We start from the raw sequence: 17265 nt of genomic DNA, 5'->3' as shown, positions 1-17265 counted from the left end.
ACCAGTCACTGAAAGAGAGCATGCAGGTGCAGCAACCAGTTAAGGAAGGCGAATGGTATGTTGGCCTTCATTGCAAGAGGATTTGAGTACAGGAGCAGGGATGTCTTACTGTAGTTATAAAGGCCCTTGGTGAGACCACATCTGGAGTATTGTGTGCAGTTTTGGTCTCCTTATCTGAGGAAGGATGTCCTTGCCATGGAGGGAGTGCAACAAAGGTTTACCAGACTGATTCCTGGGATGGCATGTCTGACTTATGAGGAAAGATTAGGTTGACTAGGCCTATATTCACTAGAGTTTAGAAGAATGAGAGGTGATTTCATCGAAACATATAAAATTCTAACAGGACTAGACAGACTAGATGCAGGGAGGATGTTCCCGATGGGTGGGGAGTCCAGAACCAGGGGTCACAGTCTCAGGATATGGGGTATGCCATTTAGAACCGAGATGAGGAGAAATTTCTTCACTCAGAGGGTGGTGAACCTGTGGAATTCTCTACCACAGAAGGCAGTGGAGGTCAAGTCATTCGATGTATCCAAGAAGGAGATATATTTCTTAATGCTAAAGGGATCAAGGGATATGGGGAAAAAGTGGGAACAGGATACTGAGTCAGACGATCAGCCAAGATCATTTGGAATGGTGCAGCAGGCCCAAAGGGCCGAATGGCCTACTCTTGCTCCTATTTTCTATGTTTCTATGTTCACATTCTGACCGTAATTGAACACAGTAATCACTGGTCCCACTAATACTTAAATGTAATCTTCCTGCCAGGTTATTTTCTCAGTTTCTCTGGTGTCCCAGTAACAGTCATCAACGAAGTCAAAAAGGGCACTCACTCCCAGGCCTCCGGCAATGCTGCTGATTTGAGATGCACGAGCATAGCTGAATGAGGACCCCCCTTCCATTTTCCATTACCCTGTATAGAAACACATGACTCCTTCTCGGCAATTTCCCACAGTCACAAATTCAATGCATAGTGAGGCTCAGGCATAAACCCATATCCTTTTGCTGCGTAGCACTGCCTCAGTGTGCATCATTCATACTCATTTTCAGAAACAGCCAGAAATTTTTACCAGTAGAACTTTGAGATTGGGCGTTCTTGGACTACCAGATATATCTGAACAACTTGCCCCAGCACTCACCCCCATCCTGCAAACACCGCAGCAAGATTATCCATTGAGTAGCTGAGCCATACTGATCAGAAAAGTACCATGTTTGATCTTTGGTGAGTGCAACTTTATCTGATGTCACTCCACTCAAAGCGAGGTGGTGGTAGAGGCCGTATAATTAGCCTCAACGCCCCGGGTTAGAAAATGGCTTGGACTCCCGGTAGCTATCCAGCAACCCTTAGGCTCGCACTTTAAGAATGGCCAGGGGGCACCTAATGACTATGAAACAGTACCCCAGCAAGGAAGAAATGCTTTCAGAAGACAAGGAACAAAATGAATAGCTCACACCAATGGGCAACTTCGAGGAGCATTTTTCGAACACACTACATTTCATTCCTTAAACACCCATTTCAGTTCAAATGGCAGCCCAACTCACGCAGCAGTAAGCACCACAAGGAACATTAATATCAGTCACAAAATAAAGCATAGCGACTCGATCCAAATATCGGGGTTGTGGATAGCGAGATGAAAAAGATCGGAAATAAACACCTTCCTTCATTTGCCATCTTCTAGGCTGGCAGAGTGAAATTCAAAATCCTCCTACTGTAAAGTGACTCAGTTCCTAAGATTTATGCCTTATTGGCCCCTCTGGCACTCTCCATTGCAGTATTAAAAAATTATATCCTCACTTGTGTCATTTATTCCAATACCACGCCCTCTACACATTTGTCAAAGGTCACAAGATATAGATGTGGATGGTCATTCATGTTATCTTAGCTCAACTATCCAGAAAGTACCTACCTGTTACACCGTCCAACTTGCTCTTAAATGATTCCAGGGTTTTACCACCATTATCCTACCCAAACGTCCATTCCAAATATTGGTCACACTTTATACCTCATGACATCAGCTCTAAATTTGGCATTTGTCAGTATGAACTGCGTCACCATGTCCGACTGTCAACTGTTTAATCTGACGTAATAATTTACTCTTTCTATGCCATTTACTTATCTTGTACATCTCCATCTCCCACCATGCGAAGTTTCATCCAACAAGAACTTCACAGTGAACAGCGCTTTGTGCCACAACACACAAAGGTTTTGCCTAAGCTCGACAGTGAATAGTTTCATCGTTTGACAAACCAGCAAAAGACTTCAGCATCAGCCTTTCAAAAAAAAACCTTCAATAGGAACTCTTGTTCATTTCTTTCTGAACACTGCTCAATGTTGGCCCTAAAAATACTTACTCAGCTACAGGATACATAAAAAACAGGTGATTTTACAGAACCAAAAAATAAAAGTCTGCCAAGTTAAGAAAGGAAGCAACAGCCAAGAAAATCATTTACTAACCCAAAATGTTCAACTTTTTGAAGGAGGCAGCTACATTTTTGGGTTAAAAATCACTAAGGTTTTAAGTTGCTTATTAGAGCAGCAACACAGAATTGCTCTTTTTATTTAACTTAAAAAAAATTCTCGCCCACCTTCTTCTGAAGGTGCCAACTCTTGCTGGGTTACAGTTCCACATGCTCCAATGTCCCTTTGGTACCTCACCGAAGTGACCACTCTTCATATGTAGCCTAGACAGACAGTGCTACACAACTATGGATAGCATCACAGTCAAGCCCAACCCTGTTCCCATCTAAGATCCATGCATGCACTTTTCAGTAGCAATTCTGCTTGATTTTTTCCCCCTCCCCAGCTCAGAAGTTGCTGAGCCAATTAATAATTCCCTTGCTGCTGTCCCAGATCAGATCAACACAGTCAACGCAGTTCAGAGTTTGGACCTGGGATCTTCCTGCTCTGCATGATTTAGTTACAAAGAAGGCAATGCTATGAAGAAGCACAAACATTAACTTTAACACAACAGGCAATTCTACAGTTACTGCCTCCGCGTAATCCGCATTTACAGGGTATGACCAGACAGTGCCATACCCCGTTCACCCTTTAGCAAAAATCTGGAAGTGCAAATAGGAGCCACATGGAGCAGATCTGTTCTATAACATTAATGTAATAGGATCAAAATAATTGAAGATCAGCTCCTCCAAGTATTTCCTGTCAATATTAAATTTAAACTTGACAAGAGGCCCGGGGGCAGGGGGAAAAGAGGGGGGGGTTGGAAGTTGTTCCTTCTTTGGATCGGGGAGCGCAGGGTGGGAAGAGAGAAAAAGGTTTACAACTATGAAGAATCATTTGGCAAATCTATAAGTGCCTTATCCTGCAATACAATAATACAATACTGTAGCTCACTGTGCAAGGCGCACCCATCTGTTCATGGCCTATAGCCTGGTCCCGCTCTACTGTCTATTCTGAACACTTCAGAACTGCTCCCTTATCGGATTCCTGGTTGCCCACTTGTCTCTGTCAGGCTCCTGACCCACGCTCTCCCTCTTTTGGCCTGTTGCTACCTGTTTGTGTGCAGCAGTGGCAGTGCGTGGAATAGTCAGTGTGCATCAAAATCAAATTTCATTCTCTCTGGGGAATCATGGCGATTGATGGGAGTCTGATACGTGGGGTATAATTTTGTTTCAGGCTACTTGGTTGGAAAGTAGGGGAGTAATTTCATACATGTGCCATCTTATTAAAAGAAAGGCTATAGCGTCTTTCATGACCTCAGTACATCCCAAAGCGCTGAACAGCCAACGAAGTACTTTTGAAGTGTAGTCAAAGCTGTAATATATATGGTATTTACCTGACACTGCTACTACCTTTCGAACATACCTGTGAATTCAATGTCCACAAACACTTTGATAAGTGCTTCAGCGAGATAGTGTGCGTGCCGGTATGAGCAGAAGACTCGCTGCCGGTGGAATATGCTGCTATTCATTGGTTTCTGCGTCTGCTCCATGTGAGGCATCACAGCTTCAAGGACCTCAGCCAGCTTCGCTCGCAAGTGAGGATTCTTCATCCTGAGGCATGATGGGGAGGAGAAGAAAGAGGCTTGCTGGTCAGCCAATTCATATCTTTCAGCATAATCCAGCTATTGGGATTTAGATCGCACAGACAAGTAAAATTGAACAATATCAATAAAAAGGAAATGCCCATAAAATAATCAGTGTTGTCACTGGGTTTACTTAGTGTCGTGCTATCAATACACTACAGAAAAATATCTTACTTCAGCCAATGTTTTTTGCGTGATACTTTTTAATTCATCACTTCAAACTGCTGTTACCATTTTCACCCCCAAAGGCCTGTAACCACCATTTCACCGTTGTGTTTTTCACCGTACTCCAATTTGCCTCCATTCTGAAGATATTGACCCTCGCTGGGGTATGCTCACGTGGGTTGTTCTGCAATACCCCGCCCAACCGGCCATCCCTGCATGGCCCTTTACAGCAAGTGTCAGCGGGCTATTTCACCGGAGAATAGCATTGGTGAGCCTAATCCCACTCTCACTGCACACACACTTTCTAGGGGTCACTGGGTGCTAATTGGAAATGGGAACCTTGCCCAGTTCTCCCCTCCCTAATTGCTGAGGCCAAATGTAGTCCCTCCTACTATTACCATCCTGCCCGAGATCTGCAAATTAAGCACAGACTGGGGATCAAACTTGGGACCATACTCAAACTGTGTGGCTCAGTTACCTACCAAACAATTGGGGTTAGCAACCTTATACTGTATAGTTCAGAGTATTCCTTCCAGATGCATCCTAAGTTTGGAAGAACAGAATGTACAACTGTAGTGTTGGCTCTTTCTCCACAGTTCAAAAACTTCACATGCCTAACCTTACACTTTAATGAAATCCTAGTGACAGCACTGACCAACATTACAGATAAAGAATCATAGAGAGTTACACAATGTTCCAAACTTTACTGCACAGAATGTTATTTACTTGCGTACTATTTTTGCTCCCAAGTGTCCTAGGAATGCAGACCTATACAGAGCATTAATGCTCATTCCTTACTTAAAGCAGTTATATCTGCCGACATTATTTGTTTAGGGACAATTATTTACACTGAAATCTGTCAGACAGCTTCCCGAGTGCAGCAGGACGTTTTCCAATCGGTTCGAAATGGGTGTGTATGCAGCCCAGAAGGCCTGGTTGGTAAAATTTCTGTGCGTGGGGCTCGAGCTGGGAGACCCGATCTACATTGCCAGTGGTCACTGGCCGCCTAGAGAGAGAAGCGATGCCAGCTTGGGGCGGGGTGGGGATCTCTTTTTGTGCTGCTGAAGCAAATCTGGCAAAACCAATTACCCTATAGCAACCTGAATTAAATTTGCCGGGAGATTCACAGGAATCTCTTCTGACTGTGGTGTGTGCAGCGGCAGAAGGACTGGAGAGGGGAAAATTGTGCAGTTTTACCTTAAACATCTAACAACTAGAGAACGTAGAAATGCAAAATATCTCCTCCTCCCAAAAAAAATCCTCAGGTATGAGGAGAAACAATGGTTGAAATTCCCACAATGGTCAGCAAGAAATGCAAAAACTTAAGTTAATCCTATAATGAAGTTTCTTTCAGTGGACTTTTTTTTTAAAAAAAGGACTGTGCTTAATGGATAGTTTACTGTTCTCAATTCAGTGCATTGCTTCGTCTCTCACTGCCTTTACTAGGCCTGCCGCAGGGGTTTGGGGAAAGAAGGTGCACTCACTGTGCCAGGGACGGAGCATGCCAATCTGTGAGTTGTTGGCAATTTCATGAGAGTCTGTGTTACTGAAATTCTGCAGAACAGAGCCCATCTCACCGACGAGCATCAGTGAGCTGAAAACTACAGCTTCCTCTTGTGGAAGGAGACTGATACTGCAGCTTAATTCACTCTGCACGCTGTGTCTTATTTCCAGAAAAAAAACTTAGTCAACACATCCCACGTACAACCCTACACAATTGCACCAACAGTACTCTTTAACTGATACTCAAGGAGGTACAAATGAGCAGTGGATTTCCTCTTCAAAAGGTTTCCACTTAAATCTCTGGACAATATTTCTGAATCAGGTAAACTTACCAACTTAGGGGAAGCCCAAGCAAGAATCTAGATTGCAAACTAAGCTTGGGTCTCTAAGTTACCATCTCTAGCACTGTAGCTGCCGAGACACCTACTGAAAATGTTATTTTAATAATTAACCTTGCTTAGGAAGAGCAGGCGGTGAGTTAGGTACCAACCCGAGACCCAGGTCTGAATCCAGCCCAGATCAATAGAATGAAAGTCTGCTCTGCCTGAGTGGTAACAGTTTTAGGTAAAATGAATTTGGGCAGTCTCAATCCAATTCGTAGTGGTCACAGGCCCACAGAGACCCTAATTCAGAAACTAAATGACAAATTCATGCCAGGAGGCCAAAAGATGGCTGGTGCGGGAAATGTATACATGCCGCACTGGTGGAATAGGGGGTGCTCTTCTGAGGTTGGAGGCGAGGTACATTTTTGGGCAGAGCAGAGGGAGCATCACTCAGCATTCATCCATGCTGTAGCTCCCTGGGAGTGCTGACACTTGGTGCCTAAATGGGAAAGTGCGGCATCCTTAACTTTGATCAATATAAATTTCCAACGTAAAAAGCACAGCAACATCGAACACCTGCACATGTCACTGGGTGATATACGGCTCGACAATGAATTCTGTAAGTGAGTACCCAGCTTTTACCTCTCTACGTTACCCATGAACACAGTGACAAAGTTTAGAGGCTGCTCCAGGGAATCGCCTGCAGTTTCTAGAACGTCGTCTGCAAACCTTCGCAGGAAAATGAAAAAATCTCCCAGGTTGTCGGCAAAGAACTCTGTGACAAGGAAATAAAATAGTCACTGAATCAAAAGGGACCAGTGCACAAAATGGATTACAATCTCCATCATTAAATTTAGATTAAATAGATTCCGATGAAGAAGGCCCTTCCGTCCATTAGACCGTACCCTTCCAGAATACCAACCCTATCATCATTCCATTACCACTTTTAATGCCCACCTGTTCAGGTGGAGGCAGGTCTCAGTGCAACATCTAACTTTGTCAGTTTGCAATGCAGAGTAGCTCTGCTAAAACAGACTATTCGCCAAAAAAATCATCACTGCGAGGACCACTGCAACTGACCGTGAAATATACCACAATAAACCGTCACGCCGAAACTGAATCTATACACTTTGAAAAGCACACACGCACCAGCTCCGAGACGACGGACTCCGTTACAACTTAGGAACGCCACACATTTAATACTGGCTAAGCAGTGGTCAGGGAGTGAGGGCAGGTGTTACTGAGCCAGTACCTCAAGTCAACATGACAGGAACCTTGGAAGAAGAAAGGAGCAAGTAATCTGACATGGTCGACAGGACTGTACGATTGGTTGAAAGGTGAGCAAAGGGCAGTAACTCTGCCACACAGCAGCAAGATGCTGGCAGAATGAGATGCCTGAAACATGACCGACAGCTACTACTAATACCAGGTGAACAATTCTACTTACAGTTTAAAAACCTAGGCCAGTGTTTGCTTATAAATAAAAATTATAGTTGACCTCCCGAGGCAGTGCTCACAGGTATTTAGGGGGATGGGATTGGAAGCAGTCGAGAAAAAAGCCTGGGACAAAGGAGAATAAAAAAATTTAGGAGGATAAAAAAGGTAAAAACAACAAAAAAAAAGCCAAAAATAAAAGTGGAAAAATAAAAACAAATAATGCACTTGCATGTTCTTGTGGGAATCTGATTGGTCTAAGGTGTCATATAGTTATCAAGGAGAGGCGAGCAACATTAAAGGCTCATTTTAGTAGTACACATATTGATGGAAGATATTTAATAATAATTTAAACAACAGTCAACAAAACCACAAATATCTGCACTGTATTGCAGTGACCAAAGATGAACACATCCTGTATATCATAGGAACAGGGGGAGGCCATTCAGCCCCTTCCACCATTCAATTAGATCGTGGCTGATCTGCACCTCAACTCCATTTACCTGCTTTTGTTCCATATTCCTTGATACCCTCAGCTAACAAAAATCTAGCAATCTCAGTCTTGAAAATTTCAACTGACCTCCAACATCCACAGCCATCATCTCCAAGGTGCCCAAACCTCTGATAAGACATGCTATATACCTGGGACATGAGCAAGCATGCAGTATTCCAGGTCCTGCAGAGGGAAGGTCACTTCCATGTAGTCTGTTCCTTGATTGCCTAGAGAAAACTGCACCAGTATCGTTGCGGTGGAGATCTGCAAGTTCATACAGTTCTGGAGCATCTGCGGCTCGGTAGCAGCTGCTTTGGTCGATAAATAAACAGTCATCAGCCGTTCGAATTGCTCACGCAGGTTGTCTGCAGCTGGGCTGGAGGACTGCTGCGCCTCCCTCCAGGCAACCTGCAGCCGGTGCAGGCTCTGGTTCATCTTTATCATTTGATCGTGTAACCTGTGGAAGTAAAGAAAACAGCTGTAGCATCGAGACACTAACCCTGCAGCAGTAGGGCGACGCTAGAGGCACCCTGGAGAGATGGGGCGACGCTAGAGGCACCCCGGAGAGAGACACATCAAACTTCATATATTTATTAAAACATCAATGTCCATTTAAAAGAGGTGTTAAGAGTTTTTCCACAATTTTAAACATTGGGAAGGGAAGAGAAATGAAGGAGTCAGGGGAATAACTGAGGCAAGGATTTGAGGAACCTTTCTGCACCTCTACTTTGCCCACTATCAGCCAACTAATGAGGGTTCATGGTCTGTCCTCACCAACCCCCCCCACTCCCCTTTTAAAATAAAACCTTTCCATTTTTCTCCTTCTCCCTGGAGGCTCCCCGACTCCCCTTGGGAGATAACTGATGGATCAAAGGGACAGCTTGCTTCCATGTCCCCCGGTTTCAGTCACGGCAGGGCACAACTGACTAGATGCTCACTTTGTCTCTACCTTACAGAATGAGTATCCAGGTGTACCATACTGTCTTATTTTAACATTCTGAACATGTGATGGTGAGCAGCTTGCTGCACCTCTAACAATGTCGTATTCCTTAATGTACAATACTGTTACTGTCCTATTTGGTCACATACGTTCCTAACTAAAAAAACAAAACTACGGAGATTTGTTGACTCCTGTACCATTGGCTCAGTCAGTCGAATATTTGTGTCCAATAGTTTGTTGCCTAAGTCACCCCAGAACTACATTTCATTACCTTTTCAGAGCAGTCAAACTTCCCTTTTTGTGGAGAGAGGGAGAGGAAAAGAACAGCTGCTGACACGATCCAGTTTCACTTTAGACGCGCTTTCAGGTGTGCAATTTCTTATTTTTTTTAAATATAGTCCTACTCGCTCTCTCAGTACCTGTGAAAGCCCAAGTGTAAGGCGAACTGAGTCAGGATTAAATTCTCCGTGACCAGGTTGTATGTTTGAGCGAAAGATGGCTCCAGTCCCTGTGGTATTGGGATCAAGCAGGTCTCCTTGTCCAAACCTACGGCAAAGAAACAAAAAACCTTCAGAGGAAGTAATACCAGAATAGATTTTCCTGTTAAAAAAAAATCATTAAATGTAACCTTTTAGAGGGATAGAACAGCCTTCCTGAATTGAAGCATTAAGAATTTGCCCAATGGCTCTGCTGTATGAGATATCATAGCCTAGAAATTTGTTAAAATGGGCGTGGAAGTGTTTAATATGAGGGGCAATACGTGCGCACGTAATCTGAGTCCGTATGAGACACCTGCCATATTGATATCGGCATCAAAAGAGGTGTCCAGGGCCGTGCCTGAAACAAGTGTTTGCATATGCAAATAGGAGGCCAAAACCTGTTTGATCCCCTCTTTGCCAAACTGGGTTGCCCTGAACAGAGCAAGACATTTATCTGAATGTGCAGTCGGAATAGCAGGAGTGCTAAAACCACAGGTTTTAACGTGGAGTCAGGAGGAGTGGTGGCTGCCAGCCACAGCTTGCACCACCCCACCCCCCCCCACCCACCACCAATCGCTGCCTCAACCAGTCTCCTGGTCACCTCTCTCCTGATCGCTCCCCACTCTTGCAAGACCTACCTGAGGGTAGCAGCTGGCGACGCAGCGGCATGAAATTCAAATGATCTTTGCCGGCGAGCTGCCTGGGGACATCCAGCAGGCGTCTGCAGCTCACCGGTCTGATGTAAATGAGGTCCGAGACCCAATATCGGGTGGGCCTTAGCACTTCTGTACCAAATACAGAAACTCATGCTGACAAATGCAGCAGCCATTTTGCACACATGAACCCTCCAACGTCAATGAGATATATGACCGGTTATAGCATGTCTTTGGTGATGTTGGTTGAGGGAAGAATATTGCCCAGGACACAGAGAACTGGAATGATACTTGAACTTACAACCTTCTGACTCAGAAGTGAGTGGTATGACTAGGCCAAGGTACTGGTACTGGTTCACCTCATACTGGGACTATTACAGTTGAGACATTAATAGCCAGTCTCGTATTGGTTACCCCCAGCAGAATGTGAAATAACAGTCAGGAGCCAGTAAGAATCTGGGACTGCCCTCAATTGCAAGTATAATCAAACTCTACATCAATGGGTGAATTTGCACTCCACGATTTTAGAGTCAGTGGGAAGTTAAACGGGCTTTGCATCTTTGCTGAATTTGACTGCGTAAATCAGGTGCCCAAACCGACTTCCAAGTGAAGCAGAGCAAGACGACCAACCCCAGTGAATGTCATTCAGCTTCGTTCTGGTGTCAGTTCGGGGCCCTTATGACAGGTTGACTGCATTTACACCGTTAACTGCACCATTGATATGAAGCTGAACCACTGCCTATCAATGCTACATCGTAGTGTGCAGTCACCCAAAATTACCCCCAGTAAAGGAGAAACATTCGAAATATTCGGCAAGAATTTCATAGCATGAACAGTCATTACACACAAAGCAACAATCCACAACCAAAAGTCACGCAGTTCCTCAAACATCGATTCTCATGAGAAGTGCAGAACAACTCACTTTCCACATCTGGAAATTCAATCGCAATGTACACATCAATATTTATTGTTGCTTCAGTTAAAGCACATTGAGGCACCTAAAGAATAAAATATGACATGGCAACAGCAGTGATAGTTTACAGCACGTTTTCCAATTCGGGTGCCAGGATGTTAAGGTCATCAAAATTGCTGTCCATTTATGATCAGAATTCTGTATTTCTTTATACGTGTTGAACTACTAGCACCTCATTTCTGTTGCTATATACAAATATAATAAAATGTCTCCTGCAATGATGGCACTGTTTTCTTTTGGGTGGCCTACACAGTCTTTCAGATGTTAACACTGGAGGGAATTGGGACTGTGTCAATGTTTGCATGGGACTAATTTGAAGAGGGTTCCCCCAAAATAGGGAAGTCTGAAAACCACTAAAATATAAGCTTCTTTTTACTCTCAATTCACTCATGCCTCTGGTGAAGAGCACACTGCCAACAATGAGACACAGTTGGGGCAAAGCAGCCCCACCAGGGAACTTTTGTTGGGTTTAGTTTTCAGTTCCATGCTCTCTGCACATTGCAACAGAGACAGCCAGAGATAATTTAACAAAAAAAACTGAGTTGCACCAAGATCTCATGCAAGACGACACGTTGGCAAAAATATTGATGTCAACTCCCAAACGGCCGCCAGATAACTAAAAGCAGAAGCCACCCATCTACCGCTCTGCTCGTACCTTTTATATGCACGTTTCTGCTTTTCTGCTCCTCCTCATTTAGCTCCTTCAAGGTACAATAAGTAGGGTTAAAGGACAGCAGCTTAGGAGACTTTGGTTTGCAGAAGGGTTGACACAGTTTTAACAAAGCAGCAGCAAGGTTCAGGAAGAAGGCGTCCGATGCATACATTTGGAAGAAGAGCTCGGGCATCTGATTGGCCCAGATTTTTGTCCGTCCTGAGTTGGCATAGAGGCAGTTTCCGAGCCAGGAAAGGATACAATGTTTGGAATCAGGGGAAAGCTGGATGAGGTTTCGTAGAATCTGATAGATTTTGTCATGAAATTGCACCATGAACTGCAAAATGAAAGTAAGAACATTCTGAACATCCTTTGCCAAGATGAGATTGTGTAAAACAAAAAATACAATAACACCTGGAGTAACCAGCAGGAATGCTAACACACAATTGGTGATGAGGCTGTCTTTGCTCAGTTTGATCTCTGAGTTCTTGTGTGCAGAGCAAGAAAGGAGTGCAACAGATATACTGAAGATAAAGACTTAGAACTAAAAATACATATAGACGTATAGGTCATGTAGATAACAAGTACTGAGCTATCACCTACTCCACATATTTGATAGGAGTACCGCAGTAAAGAAAGAACGTGCATTTATACAGAGCCTCATCATACCCTTGAGACGTCCTAAAGGACTTTACAACCAATGGATTACTTTTTGCTGTTACATAGGCAAATCCAGCAGCACAACTTCTACACAGCAAGGCCCCACAAACAGCAAATGAATGAAAGGTAGAATTGGTTGGGGGAAGGGATGCTGGCCAGGAAACTGGCAGAACTGCTGCTCTTCAAATTGTGCCATGGGATCTATTATGTCCATCTGGGCAAGTGGACAGGGCCGCAATTTAACCTTCGGCAATGCAGCACTCCCTCAGTACTGAAGCTTCAGCCTAGATTAGGTGCTCGAGTACGTAGTGGGACTTGAACCCACAACCTTCTGACTCAAAGGAAAGTACTACCAACAAAGCCAAGTTGATACTTCTAATTTAGAATGGAAATACGTTACAATGTACCCCTTGAAGCATAAATCAACTTTCTTTTTTTTGGGGGGGGGGGGGGCAAGGGCAGGGGAATAAGTTAATTATGAGCAAAAGGTAGTCATTAAACAGAAATTGAAACCTGGCCTGACGGGGACGTACTATTCTTTTTTAGCAGAACACTTGGAGAACTTGGGCTAGTCAAGGCGACTAAGGGGGAACATGGGAGAAGTCTATGAAATAATAAATGGGCTAGAAAAAAAAATCCAGATGCAACTTCAAACTAAGCTGTGATATTTGTTCAAGGAGGTACAGGCTCAAACTAGCAAAAGGCAAATCTGGGACTGAGATCAGAAAGTTCAATTTCAGACACCAACATGTGGAATGGACTGCTGGGTGGAATGGTGGAGGCAAAATCCCTGGGATAATTTAAGAAATAGTTAGGTGCTGTGATGTGGGGGAGGGGAACTGCAGGTTCTTTCTGGATATACGAGCTAAAATGGGCTTCTTGATACGTCTCTATTTTGTGATCTTGCAACGGCGATAAGACAAAATCAAAAAGAAAAAAGATTTTGCATTTATATAGTCTTTCACGACGTCCTAAAGTGCAATGAAGTACTTTCTGAAGTGTAGTCACTGTTGTAATGTAGGAAACGCAGCAGCCAATCTGCGCAAAACAAGGTCCCACAAACAGCAATGAGATAACGTCCAGATGATCTGATTTTAGTGATGTGGGTCGAGGTCTAAATATTGGCCAGGACACTTGGGAGAACTCATCTGCTTTTCTTCGAATAATGCCGTGGGATCTTTTATGGCCACCTGAGAGGGCAGAAGGGGGCCTCGGTTTAACGTCTCGTCTGCAAAACGGCACCTCCGACAGTGCAGCACTCCCTCAGTGCTGCACTAGGAACGTCAGCCTGGATTGTGCGCTCAAGTCCCTGGAGTGGGATTCAAACCTACGACCTTCTGACACAAGAGGTGAGAGTGCTACCACTGAGCCACGGCTGATGCCTAAGTGAAATGTTAACACCAGATAACCAGACTCAAAGCGTTCAAACCAGTCGCAGAAATTCTCAGCAGGTGGGTTTTCCAGAGCAGGTGTCACAAGAGAAATTTAAATGTAGTGAAATTTAAATGAATGATAGAGAACATTAGAGGCAATCCATCAGTACAGGAGTAGGACCAAGAGGAAGCCTCTCCAAGAGGGAATGTTGAATCAAAAAAAAAGCTAACTGCAGAATTACAGCAAATTAAAGAAACTCTCGGGCTACGCTAATAGTTCTGTTGATATGTGTACTATCCAGTATGGAACCCAACAATTCCAGAGCAGGAAGGCCCTATATTCAATTCCAGTCTTTTGTGAGTTATCTAACCTCAGCAGTGGCAGCTGCTTTACAATTGGTCTGAATGTCCCAGGGTTAGGTCAAGAGTGGAAAGGAAAATACATTTTTTTTTAGGGTTTCGGCACCCGATTGCTGTACAGCAACTCCTGCTAGATTGGGGTTGCAGAGGGTGGGGGAAGGTAAGAGGAGAGAAACTGGAGTCAGTACCCCTGTACTGATGGATAGCCTCTGAATATTCTGCATCATAGCTCTTTTGAGCCCTCCCACCAGCTGGAACAGGATTGATACGGACAGAAGTGCAGTCCACCCATTCAGCCAGAGGGCAGTGTGAGACCAGACAACAGATGGGGAGGAAAATTACACCACACCGCAGCCCTCAAAGAACCCACCTGGTGAATGTTTGATTCTTGGACCTTGATCTCCTGAGGACTGGACCTTGAGGGATTCAGAAAATACAAGTGACTCTCTACCAGTCCTGGGGTTTTCAGCAAACAAGAAATGTTCAGGACAGATCCCAGCAGGGTCTGCTGGTACAGGTTACCATTTTCTGGATCCTTTGGTTGAATATGCTCCAAGAAAACCTGTTGATCGAGATAAACAGCAATCACTTTCATTGAAACTGAAAGTTTTTTAAAAATTCAAATATAGAATTTAAATATTCAACATTGTGATGTTAATTCTATGTTTACATACTAAAAGTAATCAGCAGTTGCACAAAATGCACGTACATTAAGAGTAGGAATTCCTAAACGCACAGTACAGAAAACTGGCTGTAATCTCCACCTCAGACTAAGAAAGGCGAGCAAATTTTTTTGAAAATCAGGTTTCTGCTCCTGACCACCAACCAGTGACCCCTGCTGGAAAATGCACACGTAAACTCTGGAGGTGGGGGGCAAGGTCACAACCAGTTGTGATGCACCCCCAGTAAACTGCTTCACAAATGAAAAACAGCCAGCTGGGCAAATCACCACAGGGCAATTGGCAGCTATGGAATCATTCCCCAATACAAAATCAGGAATTTGAAGAGAATTGAGAAGTGAACTGGATCGCAGGCTCAGGTACAGTCCTGGGGCAGTCTTCCGTCACACAGGCTACTCATGGTTTAATTGTGAAGCACTGATACGTTAATGTTTTACACACAGTGGGGTAATTTTTAAACCTTGCTTTGTAAGCAGGGGAGCCGTTCCCACCAGAATGGCAGATCAAAAATCTGGGTGTACACTGCGCACTGTTTTCCATCCAATAAAGCTAATTATCAGAAAACAGTGGGCAGCGTCCGTCCAACTTTCTGATCTGCGCTCCAAGCGGGCCAGGCCCCACACCGAAAGCATGAAATCATAAAATTACACCTTTCATTAGCAGTCTGGGATGGTTTACTGACAATTGGCAGCAGTACACAGGGAACATTTTCTATACTCACTGGAGATGAATTTAACTCCTGGTCCAAAAGCTCATAGTTTAATCAGGATTAAACGGAATTTAAAAACACGAGTGCAGCCACTCTGAGGGCTGTGCTCAGAGTCAGTGTGCCTGGGTTAGAAACTCTTGTGATCTGGCTATCTTCAGCTTATTTTAGAAGATTTTATCTGCACCACCAGATGGGAGTGTACCGCGGCACTACAAGCAACATAGTGTATAGACAGAAGAGACTAAGATTTCTTTTCTTTCGTAATGAAGACCTATCAAATCACAATGCATGGCTCCCATTGACTCGTGACTATCCTCCTAGGCATGGAGGGAGGTGAAGAGAGGAGGGAACTGAGGAGCAGAGTCCCTTTGGAGTCCAGCTGACTCCAAGATGACACGTTTGGTGATGAGATTGAAACTAAGTTGAACCTCAGCGGCAGACTCAGATGATCTGATACCTGATCCAAGCTGGTCTTCAGTACACAAGGACATTGCTGATGATTGACTAGCCAAACTGGATCACTGATGGGACTTAGAGGGCAGACCTGTCTCTGAGGGCCAGTCCCATTCAGCTCCAGATAACTCTTCAAGCAAATGCCCAAATGAGTAGGGCATGTACCAGGAAGCTTACCAGTGCTCTGTACGAGTAAGCTGCAGCGTTTTCGCTAACTGAAGTCCAGCAGTATCCTTACATACTTAATGGTAACCTACCTAAGTTTTATGGGCTTTGCTAAGCAGGGTGTATCCCTACACACACAGACTTTACATTCCATATCAAGCAAACTGAAACTCTACCTGTGCGAGTTTCTCTGTAGCTTGGTTTGGATGGGTTTCCACACACGTCAGATATCGAGCCAATCAATAAGAAAAATCCCAGCAGCTGCACATATAAACAGGACAGGGAAAAGTTTAGAAATTTCTTACTTGTGCCAGATCAGGCTGTCGGGTGACATAAAGAAGAATGTCCAGGTAGCCGTAAAGAATTATTTGGCAAAGGTCCAACTCCTTAATGCGATGCAATAAAATGTCCAACACTGGAAATATGACTTCATTGAAGGTCCGGACCTCTTCATCTGCCTTTAAGGCAACTATCACTTCATCCATAAACTCAGCAACTTCCTCAAAGTCTGTATAAGTAACAGAGAGATTATACAGTGTATCTCATGAAAAATATAGAGAGTAAACGATAAAGAAAAGGTAAATCCGTGAGAGCAGGACAACAGCCACAGGTTTGTACTGGTAAAAGGCAGTCTCAGCATTGATATTAAAATTGTTCTTCACATAAAGAGCGACTAACACGTGGAATAGCTTTGGGGGCAAGGTAATGGAGACAAAAGCTTTGGAATTATTTAAGAAATAATTGGAAATTCTTGATTCATTTTGGATGGATGAGGCAAGATGGGCTGAATGGCCTTTCTCACCCGTATCTAACTTGTCATCTTTAAAATGATACTTGGCCATGTTTAAATGGGAACACACTGCCGATGTAAAGGCCACTACTTTGGGGATTTTTAAGCTCCACACTAACAACGATGTTAAAGCGGACTCTACTCACTTAGGCAATCTGAGTTGTTTGGCCGGAATTCTGTCTGCAACTAATTTAATCAAAACAACACCATTGTTAGACTCCATGCAAAGTCTGGGGTCTCCCAGATATTCTCACTTAGAACCACAGAAGCTTACAGCAGAAAAGGTCATGTGTTCCTGTCTACGCAGACTCTTTTTAGAGCAAGCTAAAATTAATCCACTGCCCTGCCCTCACCCCATAGCCCTGTACCTTCCCCGGCTTTAAATATTTATGTGCTGTTCCCTTAAAAAATTCAATG

The 17265-nt window shown here is 44.0% G+C and overlaps 1 protein-coding gene across 7 annotated transcripts in view; it reads right to left on the bottom strand.

Annotated features, from left to right (window-relative positions):
* Positions 1–17265, bottom strand: part of ube4a (ubiquitination factor E4A (UFD2 homolog, yeast)) — a 56003-nt gene that overhangs the window by 15573 nt on the left and 23165 nt on the right. For all 7 annotated transcript variants that reach the window (XM_067970887.1, XM_067970886.1, XM_067970882.1 and 4 more), the window contains 7 exons: positions 16364–16566; positions 14422–14613; positions 11662–11995; positions 9321–9447; positions 8111–8418; positions 6677–6809; positions 3824–4011 (listed from right to left, as the gene is read on the bottom strand). In XM_067970887.1, coding sequence (XP_067826988.1) covers positions 3824–4011; positions 6677–6809; positions 8111–8418; positions 9321–9447; positions 11662–11995; positions 14422–14613; positions 16364–16566 — 1485 coding nt within the window. The remainder of the gene's footprint in view (positions 1–3823; positions 4012–6676; positions 6810–8110; positions 8419–9320; positions 9448–11661; positions 11996–14421; positions 14614–16363; positions 16567–17265) is intronic.

The sequence above is a fragment of the Heptranchias perlo genome, chromosome 33, assembly GCF_035084215.1.
Source record: "Heptranchias perlo isolate sHepPer1 chromosome 33, sHepPer1.hap1, whole genome shotgun sequence".
Lineage (NCBI taxonomy): Eukaryota > Metazoa > Chordata > Chondrichthyes > Hexanchiformes > Hexanchidae > Heptranchias > Heptranchias perlo.
This window is presented reverse-complemented; position numbering and strand designations above follow the sequence as displayed.